We start from the raw sequence: 23,235 nt of genomic DNA on the forward strand, positions 1-23,235 counted from the left end.
GTCCCCACCAACAAGCCTTCGCCATGCATCACGGCATGACTTACAGCCCATGTCAGGACTGTCGGTGACACACAGCTCACCCACAGCCCGCAGCTCCAGGTCCCTCCTGGCTGCCAGCACCCCAGGAGACCAGTTCACCCAGTGCTGGTGCAACCAGCCACCACACAGCCAGGCAGGGTGGGGTGACCAGCCACCCTCACACGGCTGGGCAGAAAGTAGGACACCGTAATCAAGGTGATTAATGGCTTGGGGTGGCATGGGAGCAGCTCAGCGCCCTGCTGGGGCCACCGGTTCGAGGTGGCACCGTCCCCACCTGCCCTGGCTCCTCACCGCTGGCCTGGGTTTGTCCTGCAGGGCTGTGGGCAGGCTCTGTGCTGAGCCACGCACGCTCTCCCCGGCCTTTCCCTGCTCCCTGCAGCGACGCCAAGCCCGGCAGGATCAAAGGGCCAAGCCCCACGGAGCCTCCCAGCCCTGCTCCCCTGCAGCTGGCAGCGCAGGTTGGCCAGCACAGGGCTGGGCAGCTCTGATGTGTCCCCACGCTGCCCAGCAGCTCCAGCTCCTCAGCATCTCTTCTCCTGACACACGTCCGGAGAACCACAAGCATTTCGGGGATGCTGCGCTGTGGTTATTAGCGTGGCACACGTTGGGAGATCAGCCTCTCAGGAGGGGGAGATGCTGGAGGTGGTCGTGTGCTCCTATGTGCCCGGCACAAGGTGACCAGCTCCCGGTGACCAGTGAAGCTTCTCTGCAGTGCTGGATCCCTGCAAGGACGTGGTTGTGCTTACACAGCTGTGTGTCACCTCGCCAAGGTCACAGAGCTGCTTGTCCTTTCTTTTCAGAGGGTTGGGCTGGATTTCTTCATATATATATCTCATATATATATATATAATATTATATTTTCCCCACCATTCCCCGTGTTTGCAAACACACAGCCTTTAGTGCTCCCACTGGGTACCCACCCAGCCAGACTCAGAGTTTCTCAGCCCCCTGGCACCTCGTCGTACATCTTGGCAGGGCTCATGTGAGCAACCTTGAATCACTGCCCAGCGATAAGTTTTGGGCTGGGATGCGGATGCTGCCCCCACAAACCCACGAACGCCGTGATACCGGCACCCAGGTGTGAGCAGCATCAGCAGGAAACAAGAGGAGGGGGTGAGCCAACGCTGCCGGCTGCTGTGCTGACTCTGCTCGCAGAAAATTACCGATACAACAAATATTTGGCCTTCATCCTTGCAGCTGGAGGGCTGGGGAGCAGGGCAGCACTGCGCCTGCACAGCGGGGACCGCGGCAGCCCCTGCTCGCAGCCGGAGGCAGAATGCTGCAGCTCGCAGCCACGGCGCTGGGCGCCGAGCACGGGGACAGGCAGAGCTCTGGGAAATGTAGTCCTGCTGCGTCACCTGCCCTGGGTGCTGGTGGCCCCCTCGAAAGCAGGGAGCTGGGGAATAGGAGGGGAAGCAGCGGGTTGGGAGGGCTGCCGAGTGTGGGCAGAGGGGACAGGGGGAGGAGAGGACACTGGGGCTGACAATCAGGAGATGCTCCCCTGTCCTGCGCACCCTGGGTCTGCACCTCCATGCTGGAAATCCCTCCTGTGCAGCCTCCCAGGACCTCTCCCCACAGCAGCCCCAGCAGGCAGGGCAGGGGGAGGCGTTTGCTGAGCCCTCAGCCTTCTCCCTGAGAAGGGCAAAGAGGACACAGCCCCCCGGCCCCCCCCCTCTCCCCTGCGGCTCCACAGGGGAGCTAAGCACAGCCAGGGAGCCCCTCCTGCTCTTCTAGCCAGGGCTTGAGGGGCTTAATTCGGGCTTTGCAGCAGGCTCAGCCCAGCCAGGCTTTGCACTGGAGGGCACCTGATGGCACCACGGGAGGGCTGGTGGCCCTGGGGACCCGGGCTCACCACCGCTGTGCCAGGCAGGAGCAGATCGGGGTGGAAATGGCACAGAAGAGTTACCAGCACTGATGAGAGAAGGGACCATAAATCCTGCAGCAACAATTTCCACAGCCAGGGCTGTCTCCGGGGCTTTCATTTATTCGTTACAGCTTAATTGGATGTGAACTCAGCCACTTGTAAGCAGCAGGAGCCCGGAGCAGGCTGCGGTCCTGTGAGCTTCTCTCTCTGAGATGCCTCTCTGGGCCTCCCCATCTCTGCCTTGGCCCTGCTGGGGCTGCTGCTCGCCTGTGCTGAAGGGAAGGGCAGGGATGGGGAGGCCTGGCTGGTTTTGCTCCTCCGAGCAGCTCCCTCCTCCACCGAGGAGCTGCTCCCACTGCAAAGAAATCAGAAGCTCGGCTCCCCTGCCCTTGTTTGTCCTCCCCTCCTGGGATAAGGAATAAAACCCCGTGTTTGTTGTACCTGGAGCCAAGCACCAGCCAAAAATGCCATGCTGGGGGACACCCCGTGGGGCTGCGCTCCCAGCCGGGACAGGAGGGGCTGGGGCAGGCAGGCAGATGGAACAGAGCACGGGCAGCCCGGCTGCACGAAGGACCGTGCAAATCACCCACGGAGCAGGGAAAAAAAGAGCAGCGAGGAGGAGAACAACGGGGACACAGCGGGGACCCCAGGAAAGGGGCGCGGGGGGCGAGGGGCGTCTCGGCTGCGCTCCCCGCTGCCGGGCAGGGCTGTGCGCGCAGGGACAGCCGAGACCCCGGCCCCCAGCGCCTCTCCCCGAGCCCCTCGGGCTGCCAGCAGGCAGCGGGGCCGCTGTCGGCAGCCGGCAAGGAGTTAAGGGGCTGAACCCGCCCCGTCTCCGCCCCGCCGGTGCCTGCGCTCGGGGCGGCGGAGGCGCAGCGCCGGGCCGCGGCGGGGGTCGGGGCTCCGCCGCCGGGCCATGAGCACCGCGCACCTCGCCGGCACCTCGTCCCCGCCGCTTGCAGAGCCGGGCAGAGCCGTGCCGGGCCGAAACGGGCCGGGCCGAGCCCGGCCGGGCGGCGGCGGAGGAGGAGGAGGAGGAGGAGGAGGAGGAAGGGGCGGTGGAGGAGGAGGCGGTGGAGCCCCCCCGGCGCCGTGCCCCGGGGGGATGTGAATGGCGCTGGGGGTGCTCGGCGGGGCCGAAATGGAGTGGGAGAAGCTGCCGCGGAGGCCCGGGCTGGCACCGAGGGGGGAACGAGCCGAGGAAGGCGAGGGGGAGGCGGCGGGGCCGTGGCCGGGCTGCGGGAGGCTGCGGCCCTCCTCGTACCGGGCGCTGCGCAGCGCCGTCTCCACCCTGGCGCGCATCGACGATTTCTACTGCGAGAAGATCGGCGCCGGATTCTTCTCCGAGGTCTTCAAGGTGGGCGCATTCGCCACCCCCCCCCCCCCACAACCCTCAGGGGTCTGCGGGGAGGGCTCCGGGGGTCCCCGGTACCGCCGCGGTGTGGTTTTGGGGGGGGTCCGTGGGGATGCTCGGGGACCTCAGCCGGCTGCCGGTGCTGTTGTTGCTCCGTCGGAGGGAGCAGGGTGGCGGCGGATCTGATCCCCACCGTGGGGGGACACAGCCCCCGGGGGGGTGACAGCCCCTGGAACCCGCTGTGGGGTCCGGGCGTGCCGGTGGCAGGAGGTGCAGCCACTCCGGGGTGACCCTGGTGGGGTTTTTGGGGAGCCCACAGAGGGTGAGCGGGGTGGGGAGAGCCGCAGAGCCCCCCCCGGTGCCACCCCGCGGCTTCCTCCGTGCTCCCCGATGCTCGGGGTGGGTGGGCGAGGGCGGTGGGCGCGGGGATGCTCAGCCTGTGGCCGTGCCCGGGTTGGGGTCCCGGCGGTGCCACCCGCCCGCTGTCAGCACCCTGCCGAGGGGCGGTGCGTGCACGTGTTGTTTTTGTCCTCGGCGTCGCTGCAGAACGCAGGGCCAGAGCCGCCCTCACGCTTCCAGCGGCTTCGAGAGCCGCGCTGCCCAGCCGGGACCCCGCTGCCCTCGCTGGGATCCCGCCTGGGGCAGAAGCAGCCCAAAGGGAGAGGGGATGCAGGGTGGGGGGGCACAGAGGGGACCTCTCTTTCCACGAGGACGTGGCCTCCCCGCTGGCCGGGCTCCTGCTGTCGATCCCTGGCAGGGAGCGCGTGGCGGCACCCGGGAGCGGGGGGGAGGCATTTAATAATGCCAGGCGTGGATACGGCTCGTTAATAATGGATGCTGCCACGTCTCTGCCAGGCCACGGTGTCTCCTTGCTCGCTGTCTCTGCTCCCCTGGTCCCTCCTGGGGGCTGTGGTGTGCTCCTTGTGCTCCAGCACCGCTTGCCCTGGTGGTGCCGTGCCCACCGCGGGGCTGGGGGACGGAGCAGGCAGGGGCAGGAGGAGGCCAGATGGGGCTTTGTGCCGTGCGGTGGGTTTGGGGCCAAGATCCCAGCAGGATGGTGGGCCTCCGAGCTTGGGGTTTGGAGCTGGCGAGGCTCACGAGGAGGATGCAGCTTGGCAGGGCAGCACGGGGCCCCTTTTCCTCCCACCTCCCTTGTTCCCGCAGCGCTTTCCATGGCCGTGGGTGCTCGAGGCTCCCCCCTCCGAGCGGTCACTGGGTCCTGCCTCATTCCAGCCATGGTGGGTGGGTGAGAGGGGACGAGGAGGGGACCTGGGCCTCGGTCCCCATGCCCTGGCACGCTGATGGTGCCAGTGGCTGTCTGATGGCATTCCCGGGATCACCCCCGGTGCAGCCAGGGCCCGAGCGCATCTCTCGGAGAGGCCGCACAGAGCAGGCGGAGCACTGCTGATGGAATGCTGCCCTCGTCCCCAGGGGCTGCTCCCTGACAGGCCGAAGCTGGGCCTGGTTTCTCTCCCCGTGTGCCAGCTCCCTTTGCCTTCCCCGTGTGGTTTCGGAGGCACCAGGCCCCCTGTTCCCTCGGGTGCACGGACCTTGCAGCGAGCCTCCCCTCCATCCCTCCGACTGTCGGAGCAGACTGAGCCCGGCGCGTTTGTGCCAGGCGTTTTCTCCAGCCCTTACACCACGTTTGCATCTCATCCCCGGGTCCCGTGCTCACTTCTCCAAGTGCCACCCGCAGCAGGGGCTGTGCTGGGACATCGCCGTCCTCACACAGGCACCGGCCGCGGGGCGCAGCCCTGTGCCGTGCCTCGACCTCGCACGAGGGCTGTGGCACGGCGCCCGCCTGCCCGTCTCCGCCGGCGTTCCCTGCCAACCTTTGAGACCTGCTGTTTACTCCCGACCCAGCGGCGCAGCTCATGACACGCTGGCTCTTATCTGGTGCCCTTCATCGGCGGACCTTGCCTCGTTTCACAAAGCAGGGTGGAGCGGCGTGGCACAGGCGGCACCGGCGGGGAAACCGGGGCAGGCGGGGAGGAAGCAAATTCACAAAGGCCGGCCCGGGAGCAGCCTGGTTGTTTTTTTTTTTTTTCCTCGCATGATCCTCCTTTCCAGAGTGATGAGCAGCTTTTCCAGTCCCGCCCGGTGACAGACCTGTTGCGCTACTGGGATCCCTGCGAACTCAGGCACAGCCGCCCCGGGGTTGCCCGCAGCATGGTGTGTGTGCGCTCCTTCTGCCCTCAGCGCCTTCCCACACGGCTCCCCGGGGAGCAGGGGTGCAGGATGGTGCCCCCGTGGGACTGTGCTGGGCTGGGGGCGCTGGGGACCGAGCCCACCCCACTCCCGGGGGGCTTCGCCCTGCGTCTAGACAGCAGCGGCGGCTGCGGGGAGGGCCCAGGCCGTCTGCTCGCTCTGATTAGCATGCTCTTTAAATAAGACTCTAATTTCCGCTGTGAAAAGAGCCCGGATCCCTTGTGCCCAGGCTGGGGCCGCAGCCAGCCCCGTCCCTTCCCCCAGCCAGGGCAGCAGATGGGATGGGGATGGGGATGTGGGATGGGTGGGGTGCCCCCCCCCCCCCCCCTCCCCAACCACCAGGCACACGATGTGGGGGGCTCTGCAAGGTGCTGGGGGGCTTTAACAGGGGGCGAGGGTTGGCTCCCGGGTGGGGGACAGAGGGCTGCTGCCTCCCCCAGCGCCCGGCTGAGCTCAGCTCTGGGGAATGTGCTGGGATTCCTGGGCGCACGGCCAGGGTGTGGAGAGGCGAGGGGGACCTGTGCTGCCCGGGGGGGGGCTCTGCTGCCCACTGCCTTTGATGCTGGCATTTGGGAAGGTCGGGAAGGGGGTGGGAAACCCCCCAGTGTGGGCCTGTGTCGCCTGGGGTCGTGGCTTGCTGTGTCTAGGGGCTGCCACTGCTTCTGGAGGGCATCCGAGGTGCTGGGATGGTGCCAGCGGTGGGCTATGGGGGCAGTGCCTGTGGGAAGCCACCTGCCAGGCCAGGGGGCTGTCACCCCTTCCCCTCTGTGACCAGGGGTGTCCTCCAGCCGTGGAGCAGGCAGAACAGACATCAGGACAGCTCGTGAGTGTGCTCAGGGTCCAGGGTGGCCCCTTGAGCTCATGGATGGGGCTGTGCCAGGACCCTCCTGCCCCTGGGCGCAGAGCACCAGGCCCGGTGGGCTCCTCTGGGGAGACCCCATGGCAGAGGAGGGGAGTCCCCAGAGCTTCCCTCCCGCGGGATCCTCCAGCATTACTGGATCCCAGTTTATTAGCAAGGAACTGGGGGCTGTGGGCACAACCCTGCCACGTGGAGCGAGCCCGCACCCCCCGGGGGATGCTCCCCGCTGCTGCTGCCCTGCACCCATCCCTTCCCACAGCACACAGCCACCGAGGAGCACCACGGAGCGTGCCACCAGGCATCCCCATCGCAGCCATGCAGCACCCCCGTGCCTTGGAGCCCCGTGGGGCCGAGCAGGGTGCTGGTGCCGAGCCGTTCCCCCCCCAGCCCCGTGCCCTGTGTGAGGGCAGCGCTGCCGCCGGGATGCGCTGGGCACGGGGATGTCGTGGGGCTCCCGTCCGTGCAGCACGTGCTCGGGGAGCCCCCGGTGTTTGTGCAGACGCCGTCTGTGTTTGGCCATGGCAAGGCTGGTGGCGGGGGGGGGTGGAAGGGGGCACGTGGGGAAGGCCAGGGGCTGGCAGCGGCGCAGCGGCTGCAACCAGCATCGACTAAAAAGGAGAAGAGCGGCGAGCTGACGGCAGCGCCGAGGAATGCCTGGGCTCCCCGCCTGCCGGGGGGGGGCAGCTGGGACCAGCAGGGTGCCCCCCTCCCACGGGGTCCTGTCCCGGGGTCCTGTCCCGATCCCTGTGTCTGCTGAGGAGGGGACCCCCCCCCCCCTGCCCGGTGCCATCCTCTGCCCCATGCCCGTTTCCTCGCCCCGCTCAGTGCAGGGTGGGGGGCCCGGGGGTGTCCGTGCTTGGCCGCCTTCCCGGCTGCTGTTCCTGGCAGGGGGCCAGCCCCCCGGCTCGTGTGACAGCATCGGGCTGGGGCTGGCTAAATATACGGCCTCGGCCACGCGCCGTGCCCCACGGGGATGATTTGGGCAGGATGCGACCCCTCTCTGCCCTCACCCCCACCACCACCCCCACCAGCTGATTGGGGTCTGGCTGGGCTTGTGGTGCTGAGACAAAAAGGCCAGCTTGTGCTGCCCCCCCCCCCAAATCCTGCACCCTTGGGGCTTGCAGGAGCTGCCATGGTATCTCCAGGGGTCTGGGCACGTGCTGGGGGGAGCACAACAAGCGGGGTGTCCCGGGGAGAGCGGGGTTGGGTGTCATGGGTTGGGAGAGCACCCCGGTAATGCTATCGGTCCCTGGGGTGCTGAACCTTGGGTGCTGAGCCCCCTCTCGTGCCCCCCGCAGGTGCGGCACCGCCAGTCGGGGCAGATCATGGTGCTGAAGATGAACAAGCTGACGAGCAACCGGGGCAACATGCTGCGGGAGGTGCAGCTGATGAACCGCCTCTCGCACCCCAACATCCTCAGGTGGGGCCCGCTCCCTCCTGGGGTGGGTTTTGGGGCTGCCCCCGTGGCTGGGCGAGCTCCTGGGTCCCCCCCGGTGCCACCCTCAGCTCTTCTTTGTCCCGCAGGTTCATGGGGGTGTGCGTGCACCAGGGGCAGCTGCACGCGTTGACGGAGGTGAGAGCGGGATGGTGGCCACGAGTCCGGGGTGAATCCATGGGGAGGGGGTGAAAATGTCCACGGGGACACTTCCTTGCCTCCTGGGGGTGGCTGTGCCGTGGGGTGGGAAGAGACCCAGGCGCAAGGGGACGGAGAGGGGGGGGGTGCAGCGAGGCGGCGTCTGTCCCCCCAGTACATCAACGGCGGCAACCTGGAGCAGCTGCTGGACAGCCCCGTGCCCCTCTCCTGGTCCACGCGCATCCAGCTGGCCCTCGACATCGCCCGGGGGCTGCGCTACCTGCACTCCAAGGGCATCTTCCACCGCGACCTCACCTCCAAGGTAGGGGCCGGCCCGCTGCCCTCGCCTCCCCGTTCCCAGCGAGGCGCTGCCCGAGGTGTGACGGGGTCCCCCCTGTCCCCCCCCCCAGAACTGCCTGGTGCGCTGCGAGGCCAGCGGCTACACGGCTGTGGTGGGAGACTTCGGCCTGGCGGAGAAGATCCCCACCTACAGGTGCGTGGAGCCTGTCCGTCTGTCCGTCCCCGTCTTCGGAGCGAGGGGGGGATTTTGGGGTCCAGCTGGAAGGGCAGGGATGGGGGTGGTGGGGACGCATGGGGCTGGATTTGGGGATGGAGAAGGGTGTGATGGTGAAGTGTGGGTGGCCTGGTGGAGAGAAGAGTCACGGGGTGCATCAAGAAGGGCTGGTGTAAAAAGGGAGAGGGAGGTTTTTGTTGGGACGGGCAGGGGGACAGGGCCCCTGACATCCTGCTGTGTCCCCCCCCCAGCGAGGGCAGCGAGAAGGAGCCACTGGCTGTGGTGGGCTCCCCGTACTGGATGGCGCCCGAGGTGCTGCGAGGGGAGATCTACAACGAGAAGGTGACGCCGTGTGGGGTTTGGGGTTTTCGGGGTTTGCAGCCCTGGGGTCAGCTGAGCACGCGGAGGGGCACGGAGGGATGGGGACGGGCGTCCCTGGGGTGCCGAGGGGGCTGGGACCTGGTGCTGCCGTGCAGGGAGGGCTGACAGAAGCGGGGACACATCGCAGGACCCCCCGTGACTCCCCTCTCTCCGCAGGCTGATGTGTTTGCCTACGGCATCATCCTGTGCGAGACCATCGCTCGCGTCCCCGCGGACCCCGACTACCTGCCCCGCACCGAGGTGACCCTGGGACGGGGGGAGCGAGGGTGGCACCTGGTGGGGCTGGGGCTGGGGACACGTCTCTGAACCACGGGGACCAACGTGCGCAGAGCAGAGCCCCCTGCCTGTGGTAGAGGCTTTGGGGAGCTGCCCCACATCTCGGGGTGGGGGTACCACGTCCCCAACATCTCCTGGCAGCAAGGGGGATGCTCTCTGCCCATAGCCTGTCCTCGGGGCCCGGGGGCAGCCCAGGCAGGAGGGTGGGTGCCATCAGATAGGGAGCAGAAGGGATTTATGCCCAGCACCCCGCAGCCTTCCCCCAGCCTGGGTGACCCCAGGGTCCCCCCTTCCTTTACGCAGCCCCATAACACCTGGCCTCACTCCTCCCCATCTCCCCCGTGCAGGATTTTGGCCTGGACGTCACTGCTTTCCGCACCATGGTGGGAATCGACTGCCCTGCCGCCTTCCTCCAGCTGGCTTTCCACTGCTGCAGTGTGAGTCCCAGCCCTGGGGATGCCCAAATTCCTGGTGTCCCATCAGGGATCCCCTTCCCTGCCCGTTGGAGCCACTTCCAGGCGGCGCACCACGAGGGTATGGGGAGGGGACACAAACCTCACCGTGGACCCGTCCTGCCTACAGATGCAGCCGACCTCCCGCCCCTCGTTCCTGGAAATCACACAGTGCCTGGAGGGCGTCCTGCAGCACCAGCTGGGTGTGGAGGGCGCTGGGGCCACCCTCTTCAGCATCAGGGACAGCCTGCCCGCACCTGGCACCACGCCTGCACTCAACGGTACGTGGGTGTCCCGGGGGGTTTTGGGTGCCCCTTCCCCACCCCAACAGCTACTGGGGAGCAGGCTGGGGTGGGAGGAGGTCTGCAGGACGCAGCCCCGCTTCTCACCGCCCGGGCTGCTCCCCGTTTTGCCCCGTGGTGCTGGGGGGCACCCAGGGCACCAGTGACCCCCCTGTCCTGCGCCCCTGCCCAGGGGTGGCCGGGAGGGCGCCCAGCCGTGCCGAGCAGTCACCCCTGCGCGAGCTGGGGACGCAGCACCTGCAGCCGGACCAGCGCCTGTCCCGCAGCCAGTCCGACGTGTTCCCCCCCAAATCGCCCACCCCGCTGCGGCCGCCCGAGCCCTGCGTCGGGGCCAGGACCAAGGAGACGCCGGCGCGCGTCAACCCCTTCTCCCAGCGCGAGGACCTGAAGGGGGGCAAGATCAAGCTCTTCGACACGCCCAGCAAGTCGGTCATCTCGCTCACCTTCGACCTGCCCCCCCCGGCCCCGTTGCAGCTCGGCACCCCCGTGACGCCCGAGCCGGCCGTGGAGGTGCAGTGTGACTTCTCGGCGCCCGCCGCGGCCCCACGCAAGTGCCACTCGCTGCCCGCCTCCCCCGAGCTGCCCCGCCGCGGGGGCCTGGAGCTGGGTGTGGGATCCCCAGCTCGGCCCCACAGCCCGAAGCGGGGCCAGGAGGATGTTGGAGAGATGGAGAACGGGGTCCGTGCCTCCCCCCTCAGCCCCGCGGCGGAGGAGCAGATGGACTGCAGCCCTGAGAGCCCTGAGCCGCCGCCGCGGGTCCCCGCGCCAGCACCCGCCACCAGCAACTTCATCCGCACGGCGGCCTCGGGGGCCCAGCCCTGGCACCTGGAGCCGCGGGCACCCAACGGGCTGCTCTTCAACAACAACCACGTGGTGGTCAGCAAGCCGCACGCCTGGGGCAGCGGGCTGGAGCGAGGCTTCTCCGAGCTCAGCATCCCCTGCGCCGCCGCGGCGCTGGAGCGGACGGAGCGCGCGGCCATGCTGCCCGGGCACGGCCCCGGCACCGTGCTGGAGCAGGACGAGGTGCTGCCCTGCCCCGGCTGCTGCTTGGGGCCTTTCAGCTTCAGCTTCGCCTCCGTTTGCCACCGGCCCGCGCCCAGCCCTCCCCGCTACCAGAACCTCAACTGCGAGGCCAAGAGCCTCCTCTGCCACGAGCGCGGCCGCCTCCAGAAAGCCCCGGGGCCGATGCTGGCGGAGCCCAGCCTGAAGCTGCCGGAGGCACAGTCCTAGTGCTGGGGACCGTGGCTGCGGCCGGGGGTCCCCGGGACCCCCCCCTAGCACGTGGGGTGGCTCTGGGAGCCTGGGGTGTTGTGTCCCCCTCCCCGAGTCTGTCCTCGCGCTCGCCCGGTGCCTGGTGGCCGCGACGGCGCTGCCGAGGTGCTCGTCCCACTGGGATCGGCCTCGGGGGGCTGTGGGGAGCCCCGAGGTGGGCTGGGTCCTTGCGGGGGTCCCGGTGGGGCTGGGCTGAAGTGCAATAACACCGCTGCCCCGGGCAGCAGGGCTGGTTCCCCGCAGGGCTCAAGCCGTGGCTGCGGGACCCCCCCTGTCCCCAAGGGCTCGCCCCTCAGCGGGCTCTCACAGCCCCCCAGAGAAGGGGGAGAGAAGGGGGATAAGCAGATTTTTTGGGGGGGAGGGTGGGAAGGGGCAGAGCAGTCACGTGTGTATGTGTGTATTGGAGGGACTATGGGGATTTTTTGGGGTGTCCTTGCTGCCTCCTCACAAGGGTGGGGAGCATTCCTGGTCCCCCACACGCCAGAGGCACTATGGTGCGCAGAGGGGCGATGCCGGAGAGGCGCAGTGTGCGGGTGGGGAGTGCCAGCACTTGGCACTGAGCCCCCTGGCACACGGGGCCCCCTCCGGCCCCGCCACCACACCGGTGTCGGGGGGACACCTCCGTGTCACCTCCCCTCAGAGGAGGGCAGCCTGCGCCCCCCAGCACCTCCCGAGTGGCCGGGAGGACACGGGGGGAGGACACCCAGCACGGGTGGGAGCCGGCTTTCCTCCCTCCCGCACAGTGCACTGGTGAATGCAGAACTCGTGTTTTTTGTTTTTTCTTTTTTCTTTTTGTTTCTGTTTTTTTTTTAATATTATTAATAATAATTGCTAGTAATATATACCCAGCTTATTTAAAGTGTTCAATAAAAACTGAATGTCCCAGCGAGCCGGGCTGCTGCTTGTGTCTCTGGGGGTGCGCTGAGCGGGGTGGGGAGCCCGGACCCCGGGGGTGACAGGGACGTGGTCTGGCCGTGTCCCTTGGGGGCTGGCAGGACGAGTCAGCCCTGCCTCAGTGCCCCCAGAGTGTCTGCCTCAATTGGGGCAGCTTTGGTGAAATTCCCGTTTCTGGCTGGGGATGATTGGGTTCCACTTCGGGGTGGTGAAGGCAGAGGCAATCAGCAGACAAGCTCTTTATTTGCTACAAAGTGGGTTCAGCCAGTGGGCAAGACAGAGGAGTGACACGTGCGCCTCCAAAACCCGCCTGTAACAGCCCTGTGCTCTTCAAACAGGGTGATTTACATAGCAATTAATCGGCTATAAATGGCACGCAGGGCCCGATAATAAACCCAAGAGCATCTTTGCCTGGTTGAACATGACTTCCTCTGCTCTCGCCAGGCTGAAGGTGAATCAGGGCCACGCTGCACGTGTGGCAGCTATTAAAATCCCCGGTGGCTCGTCTCGTGTCCATCCACCGCGAGTGCCGGCACTGCTTGGGCTATCAGAAGGCTGCGATCCTAAAGGTCACTGCGCTACTCCCTAATTAGCAGAAGTCCTAAATGCCAGCGCTGGTGATGGCTCCATCCTCGGGCTCTGAGGCTGCCTGAAAGCTGCGGCCATCCTAAAAGCCTAAAAGTGGGGTGGGGGCAGGTGCCACCGTGCTATCCCCTGCTCCAGCCTCAGGGCTGGGGCTACTGCACGGCAGCGGTGGTGCTGGCCATGGGGGCTCGCTGCTGGGGGCATGGGGCTGGCTTTTGGGGCCGTGCTGCCCCACTGTAGCACCTCATTTGGGGTCAGGCAGGGCTCTGCAGCACGGGAAGGGGCTGATGTGCGTGGGGCAGGCTCCGTCGCGGGGTGCAGCAGGGCTGAAGCAGGGGTGCGGGCGCTGTGAGGGAAGGCAGAGGGGGTGTGCTCAGCGGCTGGCACCCAGGGATGGTTTTTTTTTCCCCATTTTTCCCCCTTTGCCTCCCCTCCTCGCACACCCCCAGGGGCTGAGCTCACCGTGGCCAGCAGCTGCCACCCATCACCCGAAAGGGGAGCTCGGCCCCGCCGCCTTCTCGCAGATCCAGAGGTGCAGGTCGTCCTCAGCCTTGCACGGCGCCGGCTTGATGTTCCCGCGGCTGATCACGGCACAGGACCCGTTCAGCTTCGACTGCCAGGGCCTGGACGGACAAACACCAACGTCGGGGCTGCATCCAAGCCCCGCTGAGCCTGCCGATGGCCAGCACCAGCAGCATTTTGGGGAAAAGCCCGAGGATGCGAGGGGCAGGGGCCGGGCACCCGGCCAGACGGGGCCGTTCCTCCCCACTGGTTCCAGACACCGCAAGAGGAAGCGGTGCTGAGACGCACGTGGCGGGGAGGAGCCCCGGACCCCCGGGGCGGGAAGCTCTGATTTCCCCTCGAGGATGACTGGGGAGGCATGTGGGAGAAAAGAGTGGTGCCCAAATGCTTTGTCTCGATCCCAAATAAACCCTGAGGTTCCTCTTGTCCCACCTCGCTGCCTCCTGCTTGCATGAGCCCCCCCCCAGGGCTCTGCTCTCCCTCTGAATCTCTGGGTACCGGTGTGAATTAACCTCTTTCCCAAGGCCTCGTTTGAGGAAAAGGGGTCCGGGCAGGGGGTGTCAGCCCGGCCGTGCCGTGGGTACCTGTCGTAGAGCGAGCCGTCCACCCAGAACCAGGCGTCCGTGATGCCGTCGCTGTCTGGCTCCCCTTCCTCCAGCCAGCCGTAGTCGTACCAGGGGAAGCTGGTCTTCTGCAGCCCGATCCAGTACACGGTGTCCGCGTTCTTCAGGAAGGTCTGGGGAAGGAGCAACAGGGTCATTCTGGGGCTGTTTCGTGCTGTTTTTCGTGCTGTTTGAGTTCTTCATCTCCCCGCCGAAGCTGAGCAGCCCCGCTGCCCCGCTCCGACCCCGTGCCACCCGATGCCCCTGGGGTGCCCCAGCTCCGTACCGGCACGGTCCAGCGACTCCAGGACTTGGTGATCAGGAGCTGGGAGTATTTGCTCTCGCACTCCGCTCTGCTGTCATCCCACGTCTTCTTCTCCGAGGACACGAAGAGGCACTTGCCGCGGTACAGCAGCCAGCCCGAGGGGCAGCAGTCTGGGGACGGGGGGGCACCGCTCAGCCACCCACCCGGCTGCAGATTCCAGGGGAGGGGGGGGGGGTCACACCGCATCCCCCAAAACCCAGCACCCGTGCCTCGGTGCTGCGGCCACCCAGAGGTGCTGGGGCCGCTCCATCACCATACCTACAGCCGTGCAGGAGCGCAGCAGGCTCACGGTGCTCTCGCTGGTGTTGAGCCTCCCTTGGACGTCCTGCAGCTCTCTCTCAGCACCAGCCAGGGCTATGGAGACGCGTGCCAGCTCGGCCTCCTGCCTGTCCAGCTCCAGCAGGCTGCTGTTGCCCTCTCGCCACGCTCGCTGCAGCTCCGCGCGCGCCTGCGCCAGCTCCCGGCGCGCCTGCTCCAGGCTCTGCTCCCACGCCCGCGCCTCCTGCGAGAAGCGGCCGCGCTCGGCCGCCTGCTCCAGGGACGTGTCCCGCAGCTCGCGGGTCGCCTGCCAGTCTGGGGAGGGTTTGGGGTGAGATGGGGTGTGAGGGCACGGGGTGTGAGGGCAGGGAGGGGTCCCCGCTGGGTGGGAAGGGATGGGGGAGGCAGGGAAGCGTGGAGGTGGCAGGGGAGGGCAGGGCAGGGGCAGGAGAAGGAAAGGAGAAGCAGATGGTTGAGGGAGATGTGCAGGATGTGAGAGAGACGTTGGCCAGCCTGGGGCAGACAGGGCAGGGGGACCCACAGACGCACACACAGCTTGATATCCGCCTGGGGCACCCACCCCGTCCCCTCTCCCCTGTCCCCGTGCCTCGTTACCGCCCCGTCCCCACTCACAGCAGGCCCCCAGCACCACGGCAGCCACCATCAGCAGCAGGCAGGTGACCAGCAGCCCCGCAGAGACGCAGAGCCGCCGGGAGCAGCGCCCTGCAAGACACGAGGAGCCCCGAGCATCACCCACCGCCACCGCCCGCCGCCCTGGGCCACCCCAGGGTGGCACAGGTGGCACGGCGTGGGCGCCTCGTCTCTCCAAGGGGAGATGGGGAGCACCCTCAGGCACCACCCACTGCCCACAGCAGTGCATCCCCGGGTGCCCTGTCCCCCTCTGGGCGCTCACCTGGGCTTTCCAAGGTCCCTTCCCCAGCCGGCCCCGCTGGTGCCGGCCCCGATGCCATGTTCTCGTAGGGGCTCTCGGCTTCGTCCATGCCTAGGGCTGCAGGAGGAAGGCAGGGAGCATGGAGCCAACAAAGCTGGGCACAGCACAGGGCAATGTGGGGGTCCTGCAGCTCTCACCTGCCTCCAGCGCCTGGCTGGCCGTGCCGCGGCCCCCCGGCCCCTTGGCGAAGCGCAGGTCGGCGTAGAGCACGCTCTGTGCCATGTGGGAAGGTGCTGGGCAAGTCCCGATCCCTGCTGGCTGCCACCCGGCTCTGTGGGGTGCCTGTGGGGTGGCCCCGCTGCCTGGCGGTTGCCCGTCTCGGGGTGCAAAGGAGAAGTGATGCCGGCGCTCGCAGAAGCAGAAGTTGGCTGCGAGCCGTGGCAGATGGGACCAGCGAGGCACGGCCGCGGGGACCGGCCCCCTCCCCGCGGCCCCAGCGCCACCAGCACGTCCCCTCCCACGCCCCGAGAGCCGTCACGGGCCCCTGGGTGCACGGCGGCGTGGGGCTGAGCCCTGGGGCTCAGCGGGGTGAGGGGGGACCCGAATCTCCTGAGCAGGACCGGGTGAGGCAGCGCACCCCCAGGCAGGCAGCGGGGGTGGAAGTGTTCGCCCTAAAGGGGGCTGCGGGGGGCACCTCGAGCTCCTGCACCTCCTCGCATCCCAGGGGCTCCTGGGGAGGGCTGGGACCCTGGTATTCCTCCAGCCACCCCCAGGTGGAGATGGATATTTGTGATGGGCATTTGTGCCAGGGTATTTGTGCCAGGTCCCCCCAGCTCATCCAGCACGGCCCCTTGCTCTCCTGTCCCCACCAGCCCATTTTTCCGTGTCCCAGCCCTGAAGGGTCACGGTGCAAGGCCCCCATTGCTGTCCCCGTGTCCCCAGCCCATGGGGGCACTTGTTCCCAGTGCTCCTTGACAAATCCCACTCGGCCAGCACTGTGTCCCCCCCCGGTCACCACGTGCCCCGCAGGACGTGCTCCATCTCCTCGCTGAAAACTGGGGGAAGCTGCTGCAGACTCCTCCTTGGCCCCTCCGAAGCTGGCTGTGGCTCTCCTCATTCCCTGGGGAGAGATGGATGTCAGCACAGAGGAGGAGCAATAGGAGGCTTTCCCCAAACCCCAGGAATCTGGGCTCACATTTTGCCCTGCCCATGCCCCCAGAAACCACTGCCCGAGAGCTGCGGCGCACCCAGGGGACGCTGTCGGCTCTCGGGGCGTGGGAGGGGACGTGCTGGGGCTGCTGCTGCCATGGCAGGGGGCCGGTCCCCATGGCTGTGCCTCGCTGGTCCCATCTGCCACGGCTCGCAGCCAACTTCTGCTTCTGCCAGCGCCGGCCTCACTTCTCCTTTGAGCTGCCGCGGGTGCCGCATGGCACACAGCGTGCTCTACGCCGACCTGCGCTTCGCCAAGGGGCCTCGGGGACACGGCATGGCCAGCGGGGTGCTGGGGGAAGGTGGGAGCCACGGGACCCCCCCCCCCCAAATTCCCCGTGCCAGACCCCTGCCCACTGCCCCCTGCCTTCCTCCCGCAGCCCCCGGCATGGATGATGCCGACAGCCCCTACGAGAACGTGGCACCGGGGCCGGCACCCGTGAGGCCGGCTGGGGAAGGGACCCGGCACAGCCCAGGTGAGCGCCCAGAGGGGGACGGGGACGGGGACGGGGGTCTCGGGGGGGTGCCGGGGTCCCCTCTGCTCCCCGGCACCGTGGGTGACGCCGCGGCTGCTCGTGTCTTGCAGGGCGCTGCTCCCGGTGGCGCTGCGTCTCCGCGGGGCTGCTGGCAGCCAGCCTGCTGCTGCTGGTGGCCCTGGTGGCCCTGGGGACCTGCTGTGAGTGGGGACGGGCACGGCGGGGTGGGGGGCTCCGGGCAGGGGCTGGGGGACAGGGGGAGCACGGGGATGGGAGCTGGGGGCTCCTCGCTGGCTGCCCTGCGCTGTGCCTGGCTGGGATGGCTTCCAGTGCCTCTGTCTGCTTCCCAGTGCCTTCCCAGTGCCTTCCCAGTGCCTTCCCAGTGCCTTCCCAGTGCCTTCACAGTGCCTTCCCATCTCGATCCCATTACCTCCCACCCCTTCCCACTGATTCCCTTCCCTTCCACCACTTCCCATCACCTCCCAGTGCCTCCCATTTGCTCCCCGTTGCTTCCCATCTCTTCCCACTCTTCCTCATTGCCTTCCCATTGCCTCCCACCAATTCCCATCTCCTCCCAGTTGAAGTCCCACTCCCTCCCATTGCCTCCCCTTCATTCCCACCACCTCCCATTGACCCCCAGTTCTACTCCCACCACCTCCCAGTGCCTCCCATTGACTTTGAGTTGACTTCCCCACACCTCTCCCTGCCTTCCCAGTGCCTCCCATCACCTCCCAGTGCCTCTCATTGGCTCTCCATCACCTCCCACTGCCTTCCAATTGATTTCCCAGTGTCTCCCAGTACCTCCCATCGTCTCCCACCACCTCCCACCACCTCCCCATCGTCTCTCCACTGCCTCCCTTCCCCTCCACCGCCTCGCCGGTGCCCTCACACCCCACACCCGGCCGTGCCCCGCTCCCATCTCACCCCAAACCCTCCCCAGACTGGCAGGCGACCCGCGAGCTGCGGGACACGTCCCTGGAGCAGGCGGCCGAGCGCGGCCGCTTCTCGCAGGAGGCGCGGGCGTGGGAGCAGAGCCTGGAGCAGGCGCGCCGGGAGCTGGCGCAGGCGCGCGCGGAGCTGCAGCGAGCGTGGCGAGAGGGCAACAGCAGCCTGCTGGAGCTGGGCAGGCAGGAGGCCGAGCTGGCACGCGTCTCCATAGCCCTGGCCGGCGCCCAGAGGGAGCTGCAGGACGTGCAGGGGCGCCTCGAGGCCGGCGAGCGTGCGGCCAGCAGCCTGCGCGCCTGCCTGGACGCAGGTAGGGCCGCGGGGCGGCGGGCACGGGGCGGCGCGGCCGGGGGCTGGCGAGCGCCTGAGCGCTGCCCCCGTCCCCAGACTGCTGCCCCCCGGGCTGGCTGCTCTACCACGGCAAGTGCCTCTTCGTGTCCTCGGAGAGGAAGAGCTGGTGGCAGAGCCAGGACGACTGCGAGGGGAGAGCCTCCCGGCTGCTGCTGCACGGCGAGCGGCAGGCGTGGGCGCTGCCGGTACGGGGGGGCTGCGCTGGGGAGGGGGCGTCCCCGCTGCCCACAGCCCCCAGCCCCGTGCCCGTCCTGCTGCAGCACGGCCCCGGCACTGCCCAGCGTGGGGCAGGCCCTGACGGCCTCTCTCCCGCAGCCTTTCCTGCACGCGGGCGGCTCCAAGTACTGGGTGGAGGAGCAGATTTCCAGCGCCACCGGGAAGGTCGTGCAGGAGGACGAGGAGCTGTATGAGATGTAAATACAGCCGTCCCTGGCACGGGCACCACGCCTGCAGGTTGCCCTTTTACCCATGCCCAGGAGGTGCTGCTCCCCCCCCAGGGGAGCCTCCTCAGAGGGATGCCCCAAAACACCTTGGGCACAGCACGTTTTTGGGGTGCTGTGCCTATTCCCCAAGCAGGGATGCGCACCCCTGGGGCATGCAAAGCACCAAATGCCCAAAGCCTTGCAAAACCAGCTCTGCTTGGCTCCTGGGGGGGTTTTACCAATGCCAGCACCCACAGGAAGAGATGGTTTCAATGGGGACTCTGTCCCTGCCCCACTGACCCCTGCCTTCCCCCCTAGGCACACTTACACTGCCAAGTGCTCGCTGTCAGCAGCCAAAGGCATCGAGCGGTCGTCGTGCAGGAGGTACCACCAGTGGATCTGCGAGCAGCCCCCGAGGCTCAGCAGCATGTCCAAGGCCCTCGCCTCGCTCCTGGACGAGGAGTGACCATGCTGCCACCCCCCCCCCCCGTCTCCATCACAGGACACGGGGACAGGAGCCAGGGGTGCCCCCAGAAATACCCCCGCCACCGTGCACACATTGCCTGCACCGCATGGCAAAGCGCTGGGAGGACGGGCTGGGAGAGCTGAGCGCTGTCTGTGTTGTAAAGCAAGGAATATAGACCTTGTTCCCCTCTCTCTCACGCATGCACGCACTCGTACCACCCTGCTCCTGCCCCTCAGACCCACGCTCGTGTCCCCATGTGCCCCGGCCAGCCTCCTGTTCCCCGGGGCCAGCAGGGAAGCCCTGAGATGTTGGGGGAAATGGGGGTGCAACGGGGGAGCCTGAGGCCATGGGGGGAAAACTGGGGAGCCCTGGGGCCATGGGAGGAAACTGGGGTGCAGTGAGGATCCTGAAAGCCATGGGGGGGATGGGGAAGGATTGGGAAGACGGGGGAAAGGGGAGAGCTCTGACACTTCGGGGGGAAGATCTCCAAGACCATGGTGGGACCAGCGACAGGGGACAGCCTGGGGGGACAATGAGGGAGCCCGGGGACAGCCCTGACCCTCCCTGCTCGCTCAGGGCTTTTGGGAAATGGCACCTCCAGAGAGGTGGTGGAGGCGAGGACCACTTTGGACCTGGATTTAGGCAGCTCCTGAGAGAGGAGAGGCGCGGAAGGACGCCGGTGGAGCCGGGCCACAGCGTGGTGAGGGTGGAAGAGCTGAGCTGGGAGGTGCCCCAAGAGTTCAGCTCCGTGGGAAACGAGGACTTGGTGTGTCTGTGCCTGTCCGGATGGTCCCAGGCAGCCCAGGGGCTTCCCCCGAGCTCCAGCCACCGCAGCACCACCGTGCCCTTGGGCACTGCCACCGCAGGGAGTCCTGCACAGCCTCCTGCTCCTGGGTCCCCGGGGCCCATCCGACACGGCTGCCTGCTCTCCTGTTCCCATCAACCCAAATTTCTCAGTGTCCCAGACCTAAAGGGTCACAGCGAAAGAGCCACGTTGCTGTCCCCGTGTCCCCAGCCCAGTGCTCCCCGTGGTGGCAGGCAGGCAGGTTGGGTGGGTGCCACCTCTCCTTGGCAAATCCCAAGTCATCGACAGCCGGCGATGGAGCAGCCGATAAAACCACGGAACTCCCCCAGGGGGACGGGTTGGGGACACTGATGGCACCATCGCAGCCAGGTCCAGAAGGTGCAAGAGGTGCCTGCCCTGCAGCAGGTGCGAGCAGGGCTTGCTGTGTGCTCACAGAGAACCAGGAAAGGAGGGCAGGGGGCTGAGGGCATGAGCAGCAGTGAGACTCAGAAAGCCAGGCTCTTCTCCACAAGTCATCCTTTAAACGCCCAACACCTCCGTTCCCAAACTACATCCCCAGAGAATGGGTGCCGGGGTCAGCCCCTAGCCAGGAGAGGCGAGAGCATCTCGGACAGGTTGCTGAGCTTGGGGGGCTGCTCGCAGACCCACTGGTAAGACCCGTAGCAGAATGTGAGATCCACGATCCCGGAGCCCATCAGTGCACAATCCCGAGTCCACAAGTACCTAGAAGGAAAGGAGCACGTGAGAGGGGACAGGGTGGCATGTGCCACTGTGTCCCCAACCCGCTGCCAGCCCCAGGCAGGCCAGATCAGCCCCTGCCTGAGCATCAGTCCCCAGGTTGGCCCAGCAGGGTGAGGTGCAGAGGGGCAGCTTGCCCCACTCACGTCCCAATGCGATCCTCCTTCCCCGCAGGATTTTTGGTCCACTGCTTCACCCAGTACTTGGTGCTGCCCTCGAGCAGGAAAGGCTGCGGGAGAGAGGCCGTCAGGGCCTGCCCCACGCTGGGCAGTGCCGGGGCCGTGCTGCAGCAGGACGGGCACGGGGCTGGGGGCTGTGGGCAGCGGGCAGCGGGGACGCCCCCTCCCCAGCGCAGCCCCCCCGTACCGGCAGCGCCCACGCCTGCCGCTCGCCGTGCAGCAGCAGCCGGGAGGCTCTCCCCTCGCAGTCGTCCTGGCTCTGCCACCAGCTCTTCCTCTCCGAGGACACGAAGAGGCACTTGCCGTGGTAGAGCAGCCAGCCCGGGGGGCAGCAGTCTGGGGACGGGGGCAGCGCTCAGGCGCTCGCCAGCCCCCGGCCGCGCCGCCCCGTGCCCGCCGCCCCGCGGCCCTACCTGCGTCCAGGCAGGCGCGCAGGCTGCTGGCCGCACGCTCGCCGGCCTCGAGGCGCCCCTGCACGTCCTGCAGCTCCCTCTGGGCGCCGGCCAGGGCCCCCGAGACGCGTGCCAGCTCGGCCTCCTGCCTGTCCAGCTCCAGCAGGCTGCTGTTGCCCTCTCGCCACGCTCGCTGCAGCTCCGCGCGCGCCTGCGCCAGCTCCCGGCGCGCCTGCTCCAGGCTCTGCTCCCACGCCCGCGCCTCCTGCGAGAAGCGGCCGCGCTCGGCCGCCTGCTCCAGGGACGTGTCCCGCAGCTCGCGGGTCGCCTGCCAGTCTGGGGAGGGTTTGGGGTGAGATGGGAGCGGGGCACGGCCGGGTGTGGGGTGTGAGGGCACCGGCGAGGCGGTGGAGGGGAAGGGAGGCAGTGGGGAGACGATGGGGAGGTGGTGGGAGGTGGTGGGAGACGATGGGAGGTACTGGGAGACACTGGGAAATCAATTGGAAGGCAGTGGGAAGGGATGGGAGGCACTGGGAGGTGATGGGAGGAAGTGGGAAATCTCTTGGAAGGCAGTGGGAGGTGATGGAGAGCCAATGGGAGGCACTGGGAGGTGATGGGAGGCACTGGGAAGGCAGGGAGAGGTGTGGGGAAGTCAACTCAAAGTCAATGGGAGGCACTGGGAGGTGGTGGGAAGTGGTGGAAAGGAAGGGAATCAGTGGGAAGGGGTGGGAGGTAATGGGATCAGGATGGGAGAGCACTGGGAAGGTACTGGGAAGGCACTGGGAAGGCACTGGGAAGCAGACAGAGGCACTGGAAGCCGTCCCAGCCAGGCACAGCGCAGGGCACCCAGCGAGGAGCCCCCAGCTCCCATCCCCGGGCTCCCCCCGTCCCCCAGCCCCTGCCCGGAGCCCCCCACCCCACCGTGCCCGTCCCCACTCACAGCAGGTCCCCAGGGCCACCAGGGCCACCAGCAGCAGCAGGCTGGCTGCCAGCAGCCCCGCGGGGACGCAGCGCCGCCGGGAGCAGCGCCCTGCAAGACACGAGCAGCCGCGGCGTCACCCACGGTGCCGGGGAGCAGAGGGGACCCCGGCACCCCCCCGAGACCCCCGTCCCCGTCCCCGTCCCCCTCTGGGCGCTCACCTGGGCTGTGCCGGGTCCCTTCCCCAGCCGGCCTCACGGGTGCCGGCCCCGGTGCCACGTTCTCGTAGGGGCTGTCGGCATCATCCATGCCGGGGGCTGCGGGAGGAAGGCAGGGGGCAGTGGGCAGGGGTCTGGCACGGGGAATTTGGGGGGGGGTCCCATGGCTCCCACCTTCCCCCAGCACCCCGCTGGCCGTGCCGTGTCCCCGAGGCCCCTTGGCGAAGCGCAGGTCGGCGTAGAGCACGCTGTGCGCCATGCGGCACCCGCGGCAGCTCCGTCCTATGGCTGCCGTGTGGCCCCGGGGCACGTCAGGTGGAGGAACTTCTTGATATGTAGGAAAGCAGAAGTAATCACTTCATTTGCAAGATGTGGTTTTTTTTTTTTTTCATGGGCAGGACTGTTCCGGGAGGGGAAACTGCTCCTCTCCATCCCACGCAGCGCGCTCTGCCCCATGCAGCATCACTTACACACAGCTCTGGGCTCATTTTGGCCACCCTGGGCCACCTTGAACCCTGGCCACAGCCAGACCATTCTCCCCCCACGTCCCCTTCCCCATCCCAGCACCCGCTCAGTGATCAGGCAGAAATGAGGAGGGGGCTGCACCTGCCTCCCATGCTGGGGGGACACCCGGGGATGTCCATGTGGAGCTGTCAGTGTGGGGCATCTCCCACCTGAGACAAACCCCAGGCAGCCCAAAGCCCCAGGAGACCCACTGCACCCACGCAGAAACTGCTCCACGTGCCCACCAGGCCATGGGGACACTCGGATGGATGCTGGCTCTGCCCCCCAAACCTCGTCCCCCCCCAAAAAATAGCCAGCCACACTGTGAGTGCCAGAGTTTATTGGCAATGCACAAACATGCCAGGGGGAGGGATGGAGAGGGGGCACCCCGGGGTGCCCGTGCTCGGGTCAGGCAGGGCTGTAGGAGCACCCAGGCTGT

General features: G+C 67.5%; 4 protein-coding genes across 4 annotated transcripts; 2 read left to right on the forward strand and 2 right to left on the reverse strand.

The window, feature by feature from the left end:
* The first annotated feature begins 2,985 nt into the window (after positions 1 to 2,985).
* On the forward strand, positions 2,986 to 11,422 carry TESK1 (testis associated actin remodelling kinase 1). Its single transcript, XM_032205923.1, has 10 exons — positions 2,986 to 3,260; positions 7,623 to 7,744; positions 7,849 to 7,897; positions 8,073 to 8,219; positions 8,308 to 8,390; positions 8,663 to 8,753; positions 8,949 to 9,032; positions 9,416 to 9,505; positions 9,651 to 9,801; positions 9,995 to 11,422. Exons 1-10 carry the CDS (start codon positions 3,015 to 3,017, stop codon positions 11,050 to 11,052), a joined length of 2,121 nt encoding a protein of 706 aa, XP_032061814.1. The 5' UTR covers positions 2,986 to 3,014; the 3' UTR covers positions 11,053 to 11,422.
* Positions 11,423 to 13,057: 1,635 nt separating this feature from the next.
* CD72 (CD72 molecule) lies at positions 13,058 to 15,454 on the reverse strand. The gene is made up of 7 exons (XM_032205539.1): positions 15,370 to 15,454; positions 15,194 to 15,289; positions 14,914 to 15,003; positions 14,281 to 14,595; positions 13,984 to 14,132; positions 13,680 to 13,831; positions 13,058 to 13,196 (listed from the first exon to the last, which is right to left on the reverse strand). Exons 1-7 carry the CDS (start codon positions 15,452 to 15,454, stop codon positions 13,058 to 13,060), a joined length of 1,026 nt encoding a protein of 341 aa, XP_032061430.1.
* A 1,144-nt stretch (positions 15,455 to 16,598) lies between these two features.
* Positions 16,599 to 19,041, forward strand: LOC116500490 (B-cell differentiation antigen CD72-like). Its single transcript, XM_032205541.1, has 7 exons — positions 16,599 to 16,683; positions 16,762 to 16,857; positions 16,968 to 17,057; positions 17,798 to 18,112; positions 18,190 to 18,338; positions 18,469 to 18,566; positions 18,894 to 19,041. The coding sequence occupies exons 1-7, from the start codon at positions 16,599 to 16,601 to the stop codon at positions 19,039 to 19,041; spliced, it is 981 nt and encodes a 326-aa protein (XP_032061432.1).
* Positions 19,042 to 20,421: 1,380 nt separating this feature from the next.
* On the reverse strand, positions 20,422 to 22,551 carry LOC116500491 (B-cell differentiation antigen CD72-like). The gene is made up of 7 exons (XM_032205542.1): positions 22,467 to 22,551; positions 22,296 to 22,391; positions 22,096 to 22,185; positions 21,177 to 21,491; positions 20,951 to 21,099; positions 20,731 to 20,813; positions 20,422 to 20,569 (listed from the first exon to the last, which is right to left on the reverse strand). Exons 1-7 carry the CDS (start codon positions 22,549 to 22,551, stop codon positions 20,422 to 20,424), a joined length of 966 nt encoding a protein of 321 aa, XP_032061433.1.
* Positions 22,552 to 23,235: the final 684 nt, after the last annotated feature.

This window comes from Aythya fuligula, chromosome Z, assembly GCF_009819795.1.
Source record: "Aythya fuligula isolate bAytFul2 chromosome Z, bAytFul2.pri, whole genome shotgun sequence".
In the NCBI taxonomy this organism is placed as follows: domain Eukaryota; kingdom Metazoa; phylum Chordata; class Aves; order Anseriformes; family Anatidae; genus Aythya; species Aythya fuligula.

What these genes read in the sequence shown, in the direction of transcription:
- TESK1 (XM_032205923.1), top strand. Translation starts at nt 3,015, where the DNA reads ATGGCGCTGGGGGTGCTCGGCGGGGCCGAAATGGAGTGGGAGAAGCTG. An exon ending in ACCGCGACCTCACCTCCAAG is followed by an intron (nt 8,220 to 8,307) that starts GTAGGGGCCGGC and finishes CCCCCCCCCCAG; the next exon opens with AACTGCCTGGTGCGCTGCGA. An exon ending in CACCACGCCTGCACTCAACG is followed by an intron (nt 9,802 to 9,994) that starts GTACGTGGGTGT and finishes GCCCCTGCCCAG; the next exon opens with GGGTGGCCGGGAGGGCGCCC.
- CD72 (XM_032205539.1), bottom strand. Translation starts at nt 15,454, where the DNA reads ATGGCACAGAGCGTGCTCTACGCCGACCTGCGCTTCGCCAAGGGGCCG. An exon ending in GCGCTCCTGCACGGCTGTAG is followed by an intron (nt 14,133 to 14,280) that starts GTATGGTGATGG and finishes CCCCGTCCCCAG; the next exon opens with ACTGCTGCCCCTCGGGCTGG. An exon ending in GACGGCTCGCTCTACGACAG is followed by an intron (nt 13,197 to 13,679) that starts GTACCCACGGCA and finishes TTGTCCGTCCAG; the next exon opens with GCCCTGGCAGTCGAAGCTGA.
- LOC116500490 (XM_032205541.1), top strand. Translation starts at nt 16,599, where the DNA reads ATGGCACACAGCGTGCTCTACGCCGACCTGCGCTTCGCCAAGGGGCCT. An exon ending in GCGCGCCTGCCTGGACGCAG is followed by an intron (nt 18,113 to 18,189) that starts GTAGGGCCGCGG and finishes CCCCGTCCCCAG; the next exon opens with ACTGCTGCCCCCCGGGCTGG. An exon ending in GACGAGGAGCTGTATGAGAT is followed by an intron (nt 18,567 to 18,893) that starts GTAAATACAGCC and finishes CTTCCCCCCTAG; the next exon opens with GCACACTTACACTGCCAAGT.
- LOC116500491 (XM_032205542.1), bottom strand. Translation starts at nt 22,551, where the DNA reads ATGGCGCACAGCGTGCTCTACGCCGACCTGCGCTTCGCCAAGGGGCCT. An exon ending in CAGCGGGGTGCTGGGGGAAG is followed by an intron (nt 22,392 to 22,466) that starts GTGGGAGCCATG and finishes TTCCTCCCGCAG; the next exon opens with CCCCCGGCATGGATGATGCC. An exon ending in GGCAGGCGTGGGCGCTGCCG is followed by an intron (nt 20,814 to 20,950) that starts GTACGGGGGGGC and finishes TCTCTCCCGCAG; the next exon opens with CCTTTCCTGCTCGAGGGCAG.